The sequence below is a fragment of the Crocodylus siamensis genome, chromosome 10, assembly GCF_052110815.1.
Source record: "Crocodylus siamensis isolate JL-2025a chromosome 10, ASM5211081v1, whole genome shotgun sequence".
Taxonomy (NCBI): domain Eukaryota; kingdom Metazoa; phylum Chordata; order Crocodylia; family Crocodylidae; genus Crocodylus; species Crocodylus siamensis.
The window spans coordinates 49,714,299-49,733,261 of NC_143404.1; the positions used below are offsets into that span (position 1 = coordinate 49,714,299).

Genomic DNA, 18,963 nt, shown 5'->3' on the forward strand with positions numbered 1-18,963 from the left:
TCAAGGAATACAGCGGGAAGCTGCAGAAAAAAAGGACAGTGTCCTATAACACAGTGACTCCAAAATGATTGAGCAACCGGTTGTACACTTACAAGAAGAGTTAATGTGATCTTTGGTGTGAAAATGGCAGTAGGCCAGGGACTTCTTTGTCTCTGTGTAAGGCTTTCTGAGACCTGTCATAGTACACTGTTTATTGTTGTGTCCACAGCGGTTATCCAAGAATTGCAGAGGGTGCAGAGAAGAGCCATGAAAATGATCAGGACTGAAGAAAATGATTCACAGGAAGTGACTGCTGTACAGTGCTCAGTCTCTTTACCTTCTGAAAGATTCAGTTGGGCATTGACTTGATCGTGTCATGGAAGTGCCTCTGAGGAGAAAATACATACTAAAGAGCTCTTAGATATAAAAGGTAGAATGAGCCAGCAGCTTCAAGTTCCAGCTTTTTATTCTCAAACTAGAAATAAGCCCCACCTCTTTAACTGTAAGGGCCATTAGCTACTCAAATATGAAAGGAAGTGATGGACTCAATATCTCCTGACATCTTTAAATTCGGCTTTAGCCAAGCACAAGTTATGCCTTGGGGTAACTAAAAACGAATGACTGGAACAAACGGGTCTTCAGATGAAAGGGTTATCAGGCCTGGTTCCTCCTAGCCTTAAGCTCTGTAAATCTAAAGGGACAAATCAAGACAGGTCAAACAGTAAGATAGTGTCATTTATATTTTTCTCTTTGAGATTGATGTTAATATTGAGCTAATGACATATCCTTACATGCTACAGAATTACGCAGCTAATGCATCAAGGGGAAGTAAACAGTGAGCATTGCATTTCAGATGATTAAAATAGCTAGTTTTTCAAAATAACAAAAAAATTCACAAAGTGGAGAGGGTTTGGGGAAGGCTCTGAGGTGAGATCAGTGTTTAGGGTTTGGAGCATGAGCAGTAAGTGTTTTCATATCCCCATTCCCGGCGGAATGTATTGAGTTATAATTGTAATGGGATACTTGCTCAGGTTATCTTAACTCTTTGCAACCATACTTCTTAGAGTCTTTATTTTGCACCATTCCTGTGTTTTGTGTTCAAGAGCTGTATTTAGAGTAGCCATGTCAGCGGTCAGTTCACATCTACACTAATAAAAATATACTGTTCAGCTTTCAGCTGTAATTTGTAGCACAGTGGGTGACCCAGTCCCTGAGCTTGAGCTTGATCAGAGTTTCCAGGGGCAGGTGTGTCTCATCTTGAAGGCTGGGCTGATTTGGACTCCTATCTCAAGTATGCTCTTTCTTTGTTTTTTCAAGAGCCAGAGGCGAAACTGTTCTGGAGGAATCTAGGAACAGCAGGCCCATTACTTCTGTTCCATTTTAAAATTAGCTAAAGAAATCAATTAGTGAACATGTTGTGGAGAACAAGGCTCCGCAGTTAAAGCCCAAACTGACAGTAACAGGGGAAACTATAAACTCATTAGCTGTTAGTAGCAACAGTTTTTAAAAGGCTGCCACAACCCAAAGCAAATACTCCAGTATTCTCTGATGTGACTTTAACAAAAGGATTCCTAACAAAATACTAGGCTGAAATGAAGCCTCATAGCAGGAGACAGTAAAGGGGAAGGAGTTGTTAGATGCTAAGGTGAATTTGCAGGGTGCCAGGTCCTCCCTTCTGTCCCAGTGATGGCAGGAGGAAAGGAGCCATGCTGACTATAGCAGGAGCTTCCAAGTAATTTCTGTTGGGTTTGAATAAACACTAGAGTGGTTTGGGCACTGCTGCAACATCATGTAGTACCTAAGAAACTTAGCAGCCTTTGCCAGCCTACATGGTCTGTGCTGGGGTGGGGCTGGAGAAGGGAGCCAACAAGGACATGCATACAATTGGCTTTGAGAGCACTTGGAAAAATTTCTGCTTCTCTCGGCTGTCTGATCTGTCTTCAGCTCCCAACCTGGCCTGGCCTGTCCATGCCAGATTCACTCATCTGTGCCCAGAAATGCTGTTTGCTTTTTGCCAGTTCATAACAGTTAGAAACCAGCCAGAAGGGAAAGGGCCTGGCTGGATAGAAAGGAGGCTTTTGTAGTGAACCTGTGTTTAGGATGCACTTGTCCTGGACCCTTCAAGGGATCACTGCTGTCCCTTGTTCCACTGAGGGTTTCAGCAGCAGGATCCTTGTGTATAGTTATGTTCCCTGCTTATGACATAATGCTGGGCATAGGCACTGCTTTCTGGCATTACTTGCCGATCCACACAACTTCCCCAGGGAGAGCACCTCTTTTGCTGCCCTTTCCCTAGCACTTCAGGCTGGTGTTGTTTGGAAGCAGATAGGTGTTTTCCAGATAAAGATCCTACTATATCCACCTTGGTTAAGGGTAGGGTTAAAATCCACACTTGACTCCTGGGCTGGTGCTTCCTGTGGGATATATTTTCCTTCATAAAAGCACAGGATACCACACAGCAGTTTCCTTGTTCTGCCTCTGCCAGCTGTGGAAGTTACCCTGTTTCATGGGTACTTTGAGGTTCAGTCTGCACCGTGGTGTTTTGCCATCAGAGCTTTTGAGCTCACACCCACAACTCCCTGGTGGTGGTAGAGCCCTCCTTTCCCTGACAGCTGCTCCCTTTCACATCAGCCAGCAAATGTGAGAAGATAGTCCTGCCTCACCTTCTGGCTAGCACGGTCCCTTCAAAAGCTGGCATCTTCCCAGAATGCACTCTGCACTCTGGCAGTATAGCTGCTGCATGGAGCTGACAGACATCTGTGCTGTGTGCTTGGGTGGTGGCAGCTGCTGTCGTCTGCCAGTGCGTGGTGAGCACAGTCCTGAACTGCTGAGGGGAGTGATGTAGGTTGGCGCCTCCCAGCCCATGTTCCTCCCTGTCCTACGCTCTTCTGTGCCCTAGATGGAAGCTTTCATATGCAGCCTGTGCCCCAGAACTTCCTGTGTATGCTGTGGATTGCAGTAATGCTGGAACAAATATTTTAACTGGACCAGTTGTGCATGTGCAAAATATAAAAAAGGACCAGATGCTCAAAGCAAGGATTGAACTACCTGTAAGTAACTACCAGGGAACAATAATGTGAAAGACTGGTATAAAGATGGATTTAAGTGGTAGCCTGCAAATTTAGGCTGCTTACAGACAGCACCCTTCTCCCCCTCTACCCCCCCCCCAAAAAAAAACAAAACCCCCAAACCCAGCATTTTAAACTTGGTGCTCCCTTGTGCAGAGCCCAGTGCATATCCAGTAGAGGCATCACATTAGTAGATGGACCTGACTCACCCAGTGTCTGTGTGGATTGGGCATGTTGGTGGAGCTTTTTTGTGCTTTTATCTAATAGCTGATTCAATCAACTTCATATAAAGCGGGGGCGGGCAATTATTTCGGGCAGAAGGCCACTTACCCAGTTTTGGGAGGCTGTCAAGGGCCGTATGGGTAGCCCTGCCCTTTGACAGGTGCCCCACCCTCTGGTCACCATCTTGGGATTGATGTCCCAGGGCCAGCACTGGTGGGCCCAAAGCAGGGCACAGGCTGGCAGGGGTCTGTGGAGCCAGGCTGGGCTGCAACAGCAGGGAAAGGGAGAAGGCCAACGTGGTGCCTATCTTCAAGAAAGGGAGGAAAGTGGATCTGGCAAACTAGAGGCCTATCAGCCTGACATCTATCCCAGGGAAGATCTTAGAAAAGTTTTTTAAAGAGGCCATCCGTAATGGACTGGCCAACGCCAACATCCTGAGGGATAGCCAGCACGGGTTTGTTGCAGGTAGGTCTTGCTTGACCAATCTCATTTCCTTTTATGACCAGGTGACCTATCACCTGGACAAGGGAGAAGAGATTGATGTCATATATCTTGACTTCAGAAAAGCCTTCCATCTGGTATCCCATGATCACCTCTTGGCGAAACTGGCCAACTGTGGCCTTGGGTCCACCATGATCCGCTGGCTGGGAAATTGGCTCCATGGTCAGACCCAGAGCGTAGTAATTGATGGCAGTCACTCATCATGGTGTCCTGTGACCAGTGGGGTCCCCCAAGTCTCTGTCCTTGGACCCATATTGTTCAACATCTTCATTAATGATGTGGACATTGGAGTCAGGAGCGGACTGGCCAAGTTTGCCGATGACACTAAACTGTGGGGCAAAGCATCCATGCCAGAAGACAGGGGGGTGATCCAGGCTGACCTGGACAGGCTCAGCAAGTGGGTGGATGAGAACCTGATGGTGTTTAACACTGAAAAATGCAAGGTTCTCCACCTTGGGAGGAAAAACCTGCAACATCCTTATAGGCTCGGCAGTGCTACGCTGGCTAGTACTATGGAAGAAAGGGACTTGGGGGTCATCATTGTCCACAAGATGAACATGAGCCTGCAATGCGATGCTGCAGCTAGTAAAGTGACCAAAATGCTGGCTTGCATCCATAGATGCTTCTCAAGCAAATCCCGGGATGTCATTCTCCCCTTGTACTTGGCCTTGGTGAGGCCGCAGCTGGAGTACGGCGTCCACAATTCAAAAAGGATGTGGAGAAGCTTGAGAGAGTCCAGAGAAGAGCCACATGCAGGATCAGAGGTCAGGAAAACAGACCTTACGATGACAGGCTGAGAGCCATAGGGCTCTTTAACCTGGAAAAGCGCAGGCTCAGGGGTGATCTGATGGCCACCTATAAGTTTATCAGGGGTGACCACCAGGATCTGGGGGAACGTTTGTCCACCAAAGCATCCCAAGGGATGACGAGGTCGAACGGTCACAAACTCCTGCAAGACCGTTTCAGGCTGGACATAAGGAAGAATTTCTTTACTGTCTGAGCCCCCAAGGTCTGGAACAGCCTGCCATTGGAGGTGGTTCAAGCACCTACATTGAACACCTTCAAGAGTAAATTGGATGCTTATCTTGCTGGGATCCTATGACCCCAGCTGAGTTCCTGCCCTTTGGGCGGGGGGCTGGACTCGATGATCTTCCGAAGTCCCTTCCAGCCCTAACGTCTATGAAATCTATGAAAACTCCCCAGCTGCCAGAGGTGCTGTTTGAGCACGGCTCTGGAACCCAGGGTGTTAATGCTGTTGCCACTGTCCCCTGCCCCTCCCCTCTGCTACCAATCTTGGTGGCCAAGACTCACTAAAAACTCTTATTTTGGCAGCAGGTAATGGAAGAAATGGGAGAGGGACAGGACAGGCATCAGTGTTAATTTCCTTGGTTCTGGCCTCAGGTTGAAACTGCAGCTCTAGAAGCCATGGGGATTAACACTGCCATGCAGGGGCTCCAGTAGCCACAGCATTGAAGCCCATGAGACAAATTTAGACCATGCTCCAGCCCATGAGCCAGATGATCTACTTCCATGGGCTAGATCGACTCTGCAGGGCCTATGTTTGAGACCCTTGCATTAGGCTATTTCTTGCTTGGCGATACATAGTCCTGTACCTGCAGAAAGGAATTTGGGACCATGGAGTCCAGCCCCTTGGAACTAGTCCTGCTCTTGCCCCATGACTCTCTTGGGAAGGCTGTTCTGGAGCTCCACCGTTCTGAAAGGCCTGGGACAACTGCAAGGAGTGTCCAGGTAAGAAACAGGGGTCCACACAGTCTCCCAAATTGGGGGGTGGCACACGCAGCTAGGTAGGGCCTTAAATGCCTATATACCAGTGCTCGTAGCATGGGGAATAAACAGGAAGAACTCACCCTCAGAATAGCCAGTTCAGACCCAGACATAATAGGGCTTACAGAAACTTGGTGGGCAGTTAGCATTAGGGGTTATAGGCTTTACAGGCAGGATAGAGAAGGAAAGAAAGGCGGGGGTGTGGCGCTGTATGTCAAGGAGCAATACACATTCTCTGCCAGCAAAATGGGGTCAGAGGGGCAAGCGGAAGTGCTCTGGGTCAAGATATAAGGGGGCCATGGGGAGAGGGATCTAACGGTGGGGGTCTTCTAGAGACCCCCCAACCAAGGGGAGCAGCTGGACCGGGAATTTTTGGGCCAGCTTGCAGAGGCACTTAAGGCAAGGGATGTAGTTGTCATGGGAGATTTAAATTACCCGGACATCTGCTGGGAGGAACAGTCAGCCAGGTCGGACTGTTCCAGGAGGTTCCTGGCCGAGATGCAGGACCTCCACTCAATTCAGGAGGTGCACAGTCCCACCAGAGGAAATGCCCTGTTGGACCTGGTCCTGGCCACAGGCGATGACCTGGTAAGGGGACTCCAGGTCCTTGACCACCTGGGTGATAGCGATCATCACTTGCTGGAATTCACCATCCAGCGCAGGGTGTCAAGGGCCTGCAGCAAGGCGGTAGCCCTAGACTTCAAGAGGGCCAACTTCCACGAGTTGAGATTAGTGGGAGAGGCACTGGGGTTCTCAAGGGCAGGGGAACTCTGTGCCCAAGGTGGGTGGTTGTTCCTTAAGGAGACGATACTCAGGCCCCAAGGGGTGACCATCCCAACAAAAAGCAAAGGGGGCAGGAGTGCCCGAAAGCCCCCCCGGCTCACCAAGGGCGTGTGGGAATGCCTGATTGCCAAAAAGGGGGGTGCTATCTCTAAAGAGGAGTATACCTCCTCTGCTGGGGCCTGTAGGGGGCCTGTCAGGAAAGCTAAGGCAGATGTAGAGCTAGGATTTGCATCCAAAATCAAAGATAACAAAAAGTCCTTTTTCAAATATATAGGGAGGATGAAGAAAGCACCAGGAAACGTGGGGCCCCTGCAAGATCCTCTGGGCAATCTGGTGGTCGTGCCAGAGGAGAAAGCGGAACTCTTTAACCAATTCTTCACCTCTGTTTTCTTGGGCAGGGACCGGGACTTCCCCACCGTGATGCAAGACAGACTCGAGGGGAACGCCTCCAGACCTCAGGTTGAGGATGACTGGGTTAGAGAGCTTCTGGAGGGGCTGGACGTGTTCAAATCAGCCAGTCCAGATGCTCTCCACCCCAGGGTGTTGAGGGAGCTAGCAGGGGTAATTGCAGGGCCCTTGGCACGGCTCTATGAGCGCTCGTGGTGCTTGGGCCAGGTGCCAGATGACTGGAAGATAGCTAATGTGGTCCCCATCTTCAAAAAAGGGAGGAGGGAGGACCCGGGCAACTATAGGCCTGTCAGTCTTACCTCTATCCTTGGGAAACTCTTTGAGAAGATCCTCAAGGAGCACATCTGTGATGGGCCGGCTTCAGAGATGATGCTTAAGGGCAACCAGCACGGTTTCATCAGGGGCAGGTCTTGTCAGACCAACCTGATTGCCTTTTATGATCAGGTCACAAAGGCAATGGATGCAGGTGTTGCCGTGGATGTACTCTTTCTGGACTTCAGCCAGGCCTTTGACACCATCTCCCACCCCATCCTTATTAAAAAATTGGGCAACTGTGGCATTGATGCCTGCACAGCCAGATGGATTGCAGATTGGCTGAAGGGTCGTACTCAGAGGGTGGTGGTGGACGGGTCATGTTCGACTTGGGGGGAAGTGGGCAGTGGAGTCCCCCAGGGCTCGGTCCTTGGGCCCGTGCTGTTCAATTTCTTTATCAGTGATTTGGACGACGGGGTAAAATGCAACCTGTTTAAATTCGCTGATGATACCAAAATTTGGGGTGAGGTGAGCACACTAGTAGGGAGGGAAAGACTGCAGCAAGACTTGGATAGGTTACGGGGTGGGCTAGCAAAAACAGGATGCGCTTCAATACTGACAAGTGCAGGGTCTGCACTTGGGCAGTAGTAACCAGCAGCACACTTATAGAATGGGAAACTCCCTTCTTGAGAGCACGGAGGCAGAAAGGGATCTTGGAGTCATTACTGACTCCAAGATGAACATGGGCCGACAATGTGAGGTCACAGTTGTCAGGGCTAACTGCACAAGTGCATCTCTAGCAGGGACAAGGAGGTGATCCTCCCCCTCTCTGCAACACTGGTCAGGCCACAGCTGGAGTACTGTGTCCAGTTCTGTGCACCCAACTTCAGGAGAGATGTGGACAACATTGAGAGGGTCCAGAGGAGAGCCACCCGAATGATCCGGGGACTACAGGGCAGACCCTACAATGAGAGACTGCGGGACCTGAACCTGTTCAGCCTTCACAAGAGAAGACTGAGGGGGGACCTGGTGACTGTCTATAAACTCACTAGGGGGACCGGAAGGGTTTGGGAGAGACCTTGTTTCCCCTAGTGCCCCCTGGCATAACAAGGAAAAACGGCCACAAGTTGTTGGAGAGTAGGTTTAGTTAGATTAGACATCCGTAAGAACTACTTCACAGTCAGGGTGGCTAGGATCTGGAAACAACTTTCAAGGGAAGTGGTGCTGGCTCCTACCCTGGGGGTCTTTAAGAGGAGGCTTGATGCCTACCTAGCTGGGATCATTTGAGCCCAGTTTTTCTCCTGCCCAGGCAGGGGGTCGGACTTGAAGATCTACAAGGTCCCTTCAACCCTACTTCTATGATTCTATGATAAATAATTCATAGCATGGCAGTGGCACTAGAGAAGCCAAAGGATATGAATGCCTGGAGTGTCTGGCAGATTTTGCCTTTTCTAATAGAATCCAGAGTTGGCTTTGACTGCAAATGTGCTTGCGCAAAGCTCCCATTCAATTCCCAGCCTACTGGGAAGAATGGAGAGAGTTCCCATTGTGCTACTACATGGCTCCCACCCTGAGCATGAAATAATGGTTGCTTTGTGCCCAGGGTAGGCCAGACCTTTAAGACGGCTGTTTAACTCTTTGCATACGAAGCCAACTTATATAGCTTTGACGAGTATCATTTTGTAAACTGGTGTGTGGACTGTCTCTTTGTCTGGCCTGTTTGTTGATGGGGTGTATTTAGGGGATATTTCTTACCTGCCATAGAACAGCTGGAAGTAAACAAATGGCACTGTCTTCTGAGGAGCTGTACATGACAGAGCAGGTCTGACTTGTTGGATTTAGACAGTCCTGTGTAGCTGTGAATTTGATTCCAGGTGACTAGACTGTGATGTGCACATCTGTATTTGTTGGGCAGTGGAGAGTAGTGGAGGTTGCAGTGGACAGGTGGGTGTAATTCCAGTGGCAACTCACAGGGTTTGAGAAGAGAACAGCTGTAGGGCCCTTGGTATAGCTGCAACTGTCAAAAACCAGATACAGCTCACAGACCTTGTGCTTTGGAAGTGGAGCCCAACCAGGCCCATTCCCAGAACCTGACTGTTACCTGTTCTGAGTGACTACCTTCCCCAACCACTTCCTTTCCTGAAAATACCGGTCTTAACCTTGGTGCAGCCCAGCAAACACATAGGGCTGCCCTACCCCCAGGACTTTCTATCCACACATTTGCTCTGAAGTTGCAATAAGGGTTTCAGGCCTCATGAATTTACAGATCTGTACTTGAAGTTTGTGACTTGCCAAGCAAGTGTTTTTGCTTTGGCCCCTGGGTTTTCCTCCTGCTCCTACATCAACCAGTTTTCTGTATTTTACTCAGTCCTTTCCTTGTTCTTTAGGTGTTGGGATCCTTAGGGGGATTTGCTACTTATTTTTTCCGTTCCTACCTTTTTTTGTAATTCTCCTGCTGAGTGCCTAGAACTGAATACATTGCAATGCCTGCTGCTATTGTGACATTGTAAACAGCTCTGATTAAGGATGCAAGATTGCCATCAGGTTTCCCCAGTCTCTGCTGATCATAGGAACACATGGCTTATTACATCTACTAGTGCCCTTTTATCCCAAAGGAGGACAGAGCACTCTGCACTTTGCTAGCCTCATCCACAGCTGAGCTGTAGCTGTTTCTAGGGTAGGACACGGGGCATTACCGCACTCTCCTTGCTGTTCTATAAGCCAAGCACCTTGTTATTTATGCAAGTCTTGACTCAGTGACTCAGTTGTATTTGGACTTCCATCTGAACAGTCCACTGAAGACATTGCAGGGGCAGAAGAGCTGGCAGCAAGCTGCTTTTCCTGAGAGCTGCGGAGAGGTGGGCATGTTGGTCCCTTCCTGGCCAGTCCTGAGCAGCAGTGAGACCACGTTGCTCTGCAGGGAGAGACATCATGCCAGCCTGGGCAGGGATTGTCTGTGCTCAGACATTCCACCACTCTGCCTTTCAGTTTAGAATGCATTTTTACAAAAAGCTTTCTGCGTGCTGCAGCTTTATTCTTCTGACTGCAGTGACCAGCCGCTGGTTTGGGTGCTGCCTGCATCCCACAGACACTGTCTATGTGGTGTCTCTTTGGTTCTGTTATTGCTCTACAATGAGTCACTCAGACCAAAGGCCTGTGGGAGCTCCAAGTCCTGCAAGCTCAAGAACAAAACCTTGGCAAGGGAAGCTTGCTGACTGAAAGACTCCTTTGTTGTGCCTGGAGCATCAAGCCATGGCACAAAGGGAGCTGATTCTCTTGCAGCTTTAAAAGGGTTAATGCCTGCAACTCAGACATTTTGCTAATGATGGGGGGTGGCATCACCTGTCCTGGCCTGACTGCCGGGTTTTCTTTTGCCAGGTCATCATTGAGAGATACAAGGGGGAGAAGCAACTGCCTGTCCTGGATAAGACCAAATTCCTTGTCCCCGACCATGTCAATATGAGTGAATTGGTAAAAATTATCCGGTGAGTGAAGCGTCCCAGGAACAACATGCCATGAGCCAGCCTTCGACTGTGTGCCAAGGGAACTGCAGGCTCTGAGCAGGTGGGACCATGGCCTGGCTGTTACCCTGGGACACAAGGGGGTGGTCTTAAGGAGGGGTAAGTGGCCCTAAGGGTGGTATTCTTGGAGACCAGACTTGGATACTCCTTTGTCTTCTATGCAGGCAGGGACACAAGTATTTCTTACCTGTCATAGAACAGCTGGAATTAAACAGGTGTCATTGGCTTCTGAGGAGCTGTACATGACAGAGCAGGTGTGACCTACTGGATTTAGACAGTCCTGTCTAGCTGTGAATTTGATTCCAGGTGGCTAGACCATGATGTGCACATATGTACTTGTTGGGCAGTGGAGAGGAGGTTGCAGTGGAAGGGTGGGTGTAATTCTAGTGGCAGCTTAGAAGGAGGACAGACCACTCTGCACTTTGCTAGCCTCACCCAGCCAGTTTGTCTTGGGGGCTACCATACAGCATACCCTCCCTGCTTACTGTGTTTATGGCCCAGGGATCAGCCCCTGTCGGAGGGGAAAGCAGAGGGAGTGCCCCAGATCTCAGAGGGCACTAATTCTAAAGCCAGGATTTGAACTTAGGAGTTCCCAGCTTTGTTCCAGAGCTCAAACCACTGCACCCGGCCTGGCTCAAGACCATAGCTTTGAGACTGTAGCAGCCATTTGCTCTACATTGAGCAGATGGGTGTGCTCCTGGCAGTGCTGCTGACCTACCTAGTTCAGGGGTGCCCTGGGGAGGAAAGGCAGTGTGCCAGGGAGGGCTGGAGCATCTATTTCAGTAGGCAGAAAATGTTCCACTATCAGGAGCTCTGGGAAGCCAAGAGGTCTGAGTCCATCTCCTGTCCCTTTCTCCAGGGGCTCAGACCAGGAGAGAGTTCTGCCTAAGAGAAGAGCAGAGGCCTTCCTTCACTCTGCCATGGACAGCAGTGCTGGGGTAGCCCATTGAACAGGGGGGAGAGTTTTGAAGTCCTGTCAAGCACATGGGTACAAAAGCATCTGAGCACAGCTCCACACTTGTGTTGAAGTCCAGGGATGGCCACATCAGCACAGGAGCTCTGCTAGGAGGTGGCCCTAGCTGGGCAGGAGTGTGCCCAACTTAGCTTCTGTTCTCAAGAGCAGATGCTAGCAGGATTGCCAAGGTCTGGTCCCTGTTCAGCATGTGGGGGCTTCTTGGCCACCCAGGTCCCTTGTGGGGGGTGCTGCTAGGCACTTCCTTTGCCAGTCCTAGGCTGGTCTAACCACCCTTCCTCCTCTGTCACCTTCAGGCGCCGCTTGCAGCTGAACCCAACCCAGGCATTCTTCCTCTTGGTGAACCAGCACAGCATGGTGAGCGTCTCCACCCCCATCTCAGAGATCTATGAGCAGGAGAAGGATGAAGATGGCTTCCTCTACATGGTCTATGCTTCGCAGGAGACTTTTGGCTACTGAGACCCAGAGAGAGACAGCACTTGGGGACAAACCAAGACTGTTGCACACAGGCCCTTTCCTAGGACAATGCAGCCAGAGGCTCATGGCAGGGGAGCCCCCATCCCACCTGCACCTGGAACACGACTGATGAAGCTAGTTCAGCACATTTGACTTGAGCGCCCCCGCCCTTTGTGTAGATTAGTCCCCATTCCCCACATGCTGCACCAGCCGCGCGTCTCCCCATCCCACTCCCCATTGTGAACTGCAGCTGCTCTTAGTGTGCTCTGTAAGTTTGTGCGTGTGTGTGTGTGTGTGTATGCATTTTCTTAGCCTAATGCCAAAATGGTTGGGCTGGTGGCAGGAAGAGGGGAGAGGGTGCTGCCTCCTTGGCCTTCAGCACAGGGAGGGGGTCATCCTCCGAGACTAATAAAGGGCAGGCAGTCTGCAAAAACAAACAATATCATTGCTCTTTGAGTTCTAATGTTAATTACACGCATATCAAATTCTTGGTGCTACCGAGTAGATGTAGGCATCTCTATAGGACTGTGGATAATGTATATCCTTTAGATTTATTTTATTATTAATTTGTTTTGGAACTGGGAGAGGGGGTAATTTTGCCTGTATCATGTAGATAAATAAACTGAGCTTCTTTGCACTTTAAAGCATAGTAGATACGAGAGCGGAGTTACCCTAATTTATATAGTTCTGACATATACAGCACTGCTTCTCTGTCAACATTTGTACCTTGGTTTCTTGTGTTCTCTCTTTTTTTAAATAAACCCAGTCCTTCCCCCTCTCTGTTGCATGCAGTTTTTTGTGGCAAAAAGACAGTTCACTCTCCCCCTTTTTTCATGTACTATACCAAAAAATTATATATGAAAAAATATTCCACCCAGTTAAATCTATACAAAAGTGTGCATGCATGTGTGTGTGTGTGTGTGTGTATAAATATACATACACACACATATATAAAATAAACATTAATTTAAGTTGTGTCTTGTAGGAATTTTCTGTTCCCATCTGGTTTGTTCACCCGTGGGGGGCAATGCATTTTAGAAACCCAGTCCATGGTGTCCTCTATGCTGGAGCAGCTTGTACCCAGGATTTAAACAGATCATCAGACTTGTGGAATTGCAGATTGGTGAATAGAGCATAGGGGAGAGATTCAGGAGAGCCACCCTGTTCTTGGCTCTACCTTCTGACTGGCTTCTTGGTCAAGTCACTTTTCCCATAGTGCCTCATTTCCCCTTTCTGTGGGGATAATTAAACTGGCCTGTGCTTTGCAAAGCACTCTGTGATCTGTGGGTGAAAGTGTTGTGTAAAGCTGCAAGGATTGTTGCTTACGTTTGGTTCTATGGATCCCTTTCCTGAACTAAAGAATCAAACCAGATTGTTGCTTACAGGGTCCTGTGCACAGTGGGGAGGGCTGCTGGCTGATTGCAGGGTGGGTCATTCCTGTGGCCAGACTTACTGAACAGCTGTGGCAATAGACGCCATAGGGCCAGATTCTCTTCTCCTGCTGTTATCAATGGAGTGACCCCTCCCTCCCCTGAAGTCAACAGTTACTGTCAGGTGAGAGGAGGTTCAGGCCCACAGAAGCTGGAGCAGTCACTCTCGCAGGGCAGGATTGTTCTTGCATCGTACTCTAGGCTGTAAGATGTACCGGTTCTGTCCTGGGCACATATCAGAGGTGGTCCCCATGGTGTCTCAGTCCTGTATATAAGCTGCCATAGCACTCTCTTCTGTTCCACTTCCCATTTCTCTTCACCTGCCACTTGTGTCACTCACTGACACCCCTCCACTAAAAAGGTGCTGCTTTGCTAGGCATGGTGGAGACCTGCTGCCCCTGTTCAGGTGCTGTGCGGCTGCTGAGGGCTGGCTGCTCTCGTAATGACGCTCTGGGCTCAGTCATTGCCAGGATCATTCTCCCGTGTTTTCTGACAGGAGCTGCCCATTAGTTCCCCTGTCCTCCACATGGCCCCAAATTCTCCTTCTTTGAAACCACTGGGCACAGCACACTGAGCTTGTTCCTGGACACTTCGAGAGCACATGTGGTCCAGCTCAGCCGATGTTGGCACCTATAAAGCTGTAGCCGCGGGGGTGGGGGCAGGTCTGGGCTCATGTTCTGGGTGGCCTTCAAGCAACACACCATCTGTCAAGCCCTTTGCTTCCATGAGGATTCAAGCAGGAACAAGACCCCCTATCCCTCTGCTCACCACACCTAGGACAAAGCAGACTGCAAGCTAATTAAGGACAATAAGAAGTCTTTAAGGACAATAAGAAGTCTTTTTTTAAATACGTACGGGGTAAAAAGAAGGTCCCGGGTAATGTGGGGCCCTTGCAGGGTAACATGGGTAACGTGATCGTCACACCAGATGGCAAAGCTAACATGTTTAACGATTTCTTTGCTTCCGTCTTCCTAAGTAGGGACCAGAACAGCCACCTCCCTGCTGGGCCCCCCTCGGGCCCCGGGCGAGGCACACCTGGGCCATGGGTTAGCGAGGATTTAGTCAGGGAGCTTCTGGAGGGGTTGGACGTATTCAAGTCAGCCGGCCCGGATGATCTCCACCCTAGAGTTCTAAAGGAACTGGCCGAGGTCATTGCAAGTCCCCTGGCACAACTTTATGAGCACTCGTGGTGCTCTGGTGAGGTGCCGGAGGACTGGAAGAGGGCCAACATGGTCCCCATCTTCAAAAAAGGCAGGAAGGAAGACCCGGGAAACTATAGGCCGGTTAGTCTCACCTCGATCCTAGGCAAGCTGTTCAAAAAAATTATGTTGGCACACATCCAGGAGAGGCCAGCAGGAGACTGCATGCTTAGGGGCAACCAACATGGGTTCATCAGTGGCAGGTCCTGTCAGACCAACTTGGTGGCCTTTTACGATCAGATCACCAGATCATAAGATGCAGGGGTAGCAGTGGATATAGTCTTCCTGGACTTCCGGAAGGCTTTTGACACTATCTCTCACCCTGTTCTCATTAAGAAACTGGGGGGCTGTGGTGTAGACACCCACATAGTCAAATGGGTCGCCAGCTGGCTGGAGGGCCAAACCCAGAGGGTGGTAGTGGATGGGTCCTTCTCAACCTGGAAGGACGTGGGCAGTGGGGTTCCGCAGGGCTCGGTCCTCGGGCCCGCACTGTTCAACATCTTCATCAGCGATTTGGACGAGGGGGTAAACAGCACCCTGTTCAAATTTGCTGATGACACTAAGATGTGGGGGGACGTGGGAACATTGGAAGGATGCAACAGGCTACAATCTGACCTAGACAGGTTACAAGGGTGGGCGGACGAGAATAGGATGGGTTTCAACACAGACAAGTGCAAGGTGATGCACCTGGGGAGGAACAACCGGCACCATACCTACAGGTTGGGGAACTCCCCTCTTGTCAGCACAGAGGTGGAAAGGGATCTGGGAGTGATCATTGACTCCAAGATGAACATGGGCTGGCAGTGTGGAGAGGCAGTCAGGAAGGCCAACCGCACCTTGGCATGCATCCACAGATGCATCTCGAGCAGGTCCAAGGAGGTGATCCTCCCCCTCTATGCAGCACTGGTCAGGCCGCAGCTGGAGTACAACGTCCAGTTCTGGGCGCCGCACTTCAAGAGAGATGTCGACGGCATCGAGAGGGTCCAGAGGAGGGCCACTTGTATGATCAGGGGACAACAGGGCAGGCCCTATTTTGACAGGCTGCGGGACCTGAACCTGTTCAGCCTCCAAAAGAGAAGGCTGAGGGGGGATCTTGTGGCCTGTTATAAACCAGTCACGGAGGATCAGCAGGCATTGGGGGGGAGTCACTGTTCCCCCGAGCACCGCCAGGAGTGACCAGGAATAACGGTCACAAGCTGGCAGAGGGTAGGTTTAGGTTAGATATCAGAAGGCGCTACTTCACAGTCAGGGCAGCTAGGGTCTGGAACCAGCTTCCAAGAGAAGTGGTGCTGGTTCCTACCCTGGGGGTGTTTAAGAGGAGGTTAGATGCACATCTTGCTGGGGTTGTTTGACCCCAGTACTCTTTCCTGCCATGGCAGGGGGTCGGACTAGATGATCTGCTCAGGTCCCTTCCGACCCTACAAACTATGAAACTATAATTAAGTGCACGCATGCTTGGGGAGGAGGGAGGCACAAGCAGCCATGTGCCAGAGTGGAAGGGAAGACCCTGTAGGTCCTTGTGCCCTCCCTCCCCAGCTGCTGCTCAGTGCCTCCTTCCTGCTCATAGCGACAGGTCAGATGGCAGCTACACACACCTGCTCCCCGGTGGGGGCTCCTCTCCAGTCTCTGTACTCTGCTGTCCCTTGTGTTGGGCACTGTGGGACCTGAGCAGTGAGTGCCCTGTGAGCCTGCAAAGTACTTTGCTGCTATGAAAAACTGATAGCGGGTGCCTCTTGGTACCTGATACCATGCAGTGGTCGAAGCACATAGCACATAATTGGGCCGATGATCCCCTACCAAGATCACCCACCAGGAGGGGATGGACTGACCCCCACAAGCGCACACACCACAGCCCTACAATAATCGGTAATGCTCCAATTAATCTTCCCTGTTTCAGCAATTATACTCTTCTAAAACCATTGTGTGTCTTACCATGTTACCACTGTGTACTGATACAATTACCCTGCATGGGGATCTTACCTCTCTTTCTATCATAGCATGGTATTGGAGCTTCTTAATGCCTTTGCTCTAGGCTGTATGCTTTAGATTGCATCATAGAATCACAGAAGTTGGGTCGGAAGGGACCTTGCAGATCTTCAAGCCCAACCCCCCCGCCCAGGCAGGAGAAAAAGACTGGACTCAAATGAGTCCAGCCAGGTAGTCATCAAGCCTCTTAAAGATCCCCAGGGCAGGAGCCAGCACCACTTCCCTAGGAAGTTGGTTCCAGCTCCTAGCCGCCCTAACAGTGAAGTAGTTCTTGTGGATGTCTAATCTAAATCTACTCTCTAATAAGTTGTGTCCATTGTTCCTTGTCATGCCAGGGGGTGCTAGGGGAAACAGCGTCTCCCCTAAACCCTTCTGGTCCCCCCTAGTGAGTTTATAGATAGTCACCAGGTCCCCCCTCAGCCTTCTCTTGTGAAGGCTTGAACAGGTTTAGGTCCCGCAGTCTTTCAATGTAGGGTCTGCCCTGTAGTCCCCGGATCATGCGGGTGGCCCTTCTCTGGACCCTCTCAATGTTGTCCACATCCCTCCTGAAGTGCGGTGCACAGAACTGGACGCAGTACTCCAGCTGTGGCCTGACCAGCGTTGCATAGAGGGGGAGGATCACCTCCCTGGCTCTACTTGAGAAGCACCTGTGGATGCACGACAAGGTCCGGTTAGCCCTGCCAACCGTGACCTCACATTGTTGGCCCATGTTCATCATGGAGTCAATAATGACTCCAAGATCCCTTTCTGCCTCCGTGCTCTCAAGAAAGGAGTTTCCCATTCTATAAGTGTGCTGCTGGTTACTACTGCCTAAGTGCAGCACCCTGCACTTGTCAGTGTTGAAGCGCATCTTGTTTATGTCAGCCCACTCCTGTAACCTATCCAGGTCTTGCTGCAGTCTTTCCCTCCCTACTAGTGTGCTCACCTCACCCCAAATTTTGGTATCATCAGCGAATTTAAACAGGTTGCATTTTACCCTGTCCCCCAAATGGCTGATGAAGAAATTGAACAGCGCGGGCCCAAGGACCGAGCCCTGGGGGGACTCCGCTGCCCACTTCCCCCCAGGTCAAATATGACCCGTCCACCACCACCCTCTGAGTACGACCCTTCAGCCAATCTGCAATCCATCTGGCTGTGCAGGCATCAATACCACAGTTGCCCAATTTTTTAATGAGGATGGGGTGGGAGATGGTGTCAAAGGCCTGGCTGAAGTCCAGAAAGAGTACATCCATGGCAACACCTGCATCCAGGGCTTTTGTGACCTGATCATAAAAGGCAATCAGGTTGGTCTGACAAGACCTGCCCCTAATGAAACCGTGCTGGTTGCCCTTAAGCATCATCTCTGAAGCCGGCCCATCACAGATGTGCTCCTTGAGGATCTTCTCAAAGAATTTCCCAAGGATAGAGGTAAGACTGACAGGCCTATAGTTGCCTGGGTCCTCCCTCCTCCCTTTTTTGAAGATGGGGACCACATTAGCTATCTTCCAGTCATCTGGCACCTGGGCCAAGCACCACGAGTACTCGTAGAGCCATGCCAAGGGCCCTGCAATTACCCCAGCTAGCTCCCTCAACACCCTGGGGTGGAGAGCATCTGGACCCGCTAACCTGAACACGTCCAGCCCCTCCAGAAGCTCTCTAACCCGCTCCTCCCCAACCTGAGGTCTGGAGGCGTTCCCCTCGAATCCATCTGGCATCCCAGCGGGGAAGTCCCGGTCCCTGCACAAGAAAACGGACATGAAGAATTGGTTAAAGAGTTCCGCTTTCTCCCATCAACATACAGCAACTATACCCACATAGCTACTCTGCACAGGACCGCTGGTACTCTATACAGCCATGTCAGTAACCACAGCTTTAAATATTTTCTAATGATGTTTTGTATCTTTTTACATAGCTGAGGTTGAAACTTTGGCTTTTCTGCCCAACTGGGCCTATTTTCATCTGCTCGCAGGCAAGGGCCTTTCCTGCCTCACATCCAACAGACACTGGTGGTACAGGTTACATGGAAGGCCATAGTCCAGATTAAGTTTTGAGCTGCCACGACCTCTTCCATAGGCTTTGATGCGAGAGAGCCTGGTGCCTCCTGCTTCACTTCTTGGGGCAAGATCAGGTAGATAGTTGTAGGCTGTTAGCACCCCACCATGTTGTAACTACTGATGAAACACCCTCCAGCTTGAGCTTTACAGTTTAGAGAGACAAAGACTGAGCAGGGGCAGAATCAAGAGAGCCTGCACCCTAGGCAAGTCTGCAGTGTACTGAGCCCAGAGAAGCTGACAAACAGGGCCAGGCTGTCTGTCACATGTTGAGTGGGCTCAGTGTAGTAGCTTCTTTGCCCAGATGAAGGACTGTGAGGAGCAGGGGAAGTCAAGTCACAGCACTAGTGGAAGGAGCTCAGGCCTGGCT

The 18,963-nt window shown here is 50.4% G+C and overlaps 1 protein-coding gene across 1 annotated transcript in view; it reads left to right on the plus strand.

Moving 5' to 3' along the window:
* MAP1LC3A (microtubule associated protein 1 light chain 3 alpha) overlaps positions 1 to 12,919 on the plus strand; it is a 42,710-nt gene extending 29,791 nt beyond the window's left edge. Inside the window, exons 3-4 of the mRNA XM_090064947.1 lie at positions 10,377 to 10,483; positions 11,789 to 12,919. Of these exons, the coding sequence (XP_089921073.1) occupies positions 10,377 to 10,483; positions 11,789 to 11,951 (270 nt within the window). The 3' untranslated portion in view covers positions 11,952 to 12,919. The remainder of the gene's footprint in view (positions 1 to 10,376; positions 10,484 to 11,788) is intronic.
* The last annotated feature ends 6,044 nt before the right edge of the window (positions 12,920 to 18,963 follow it).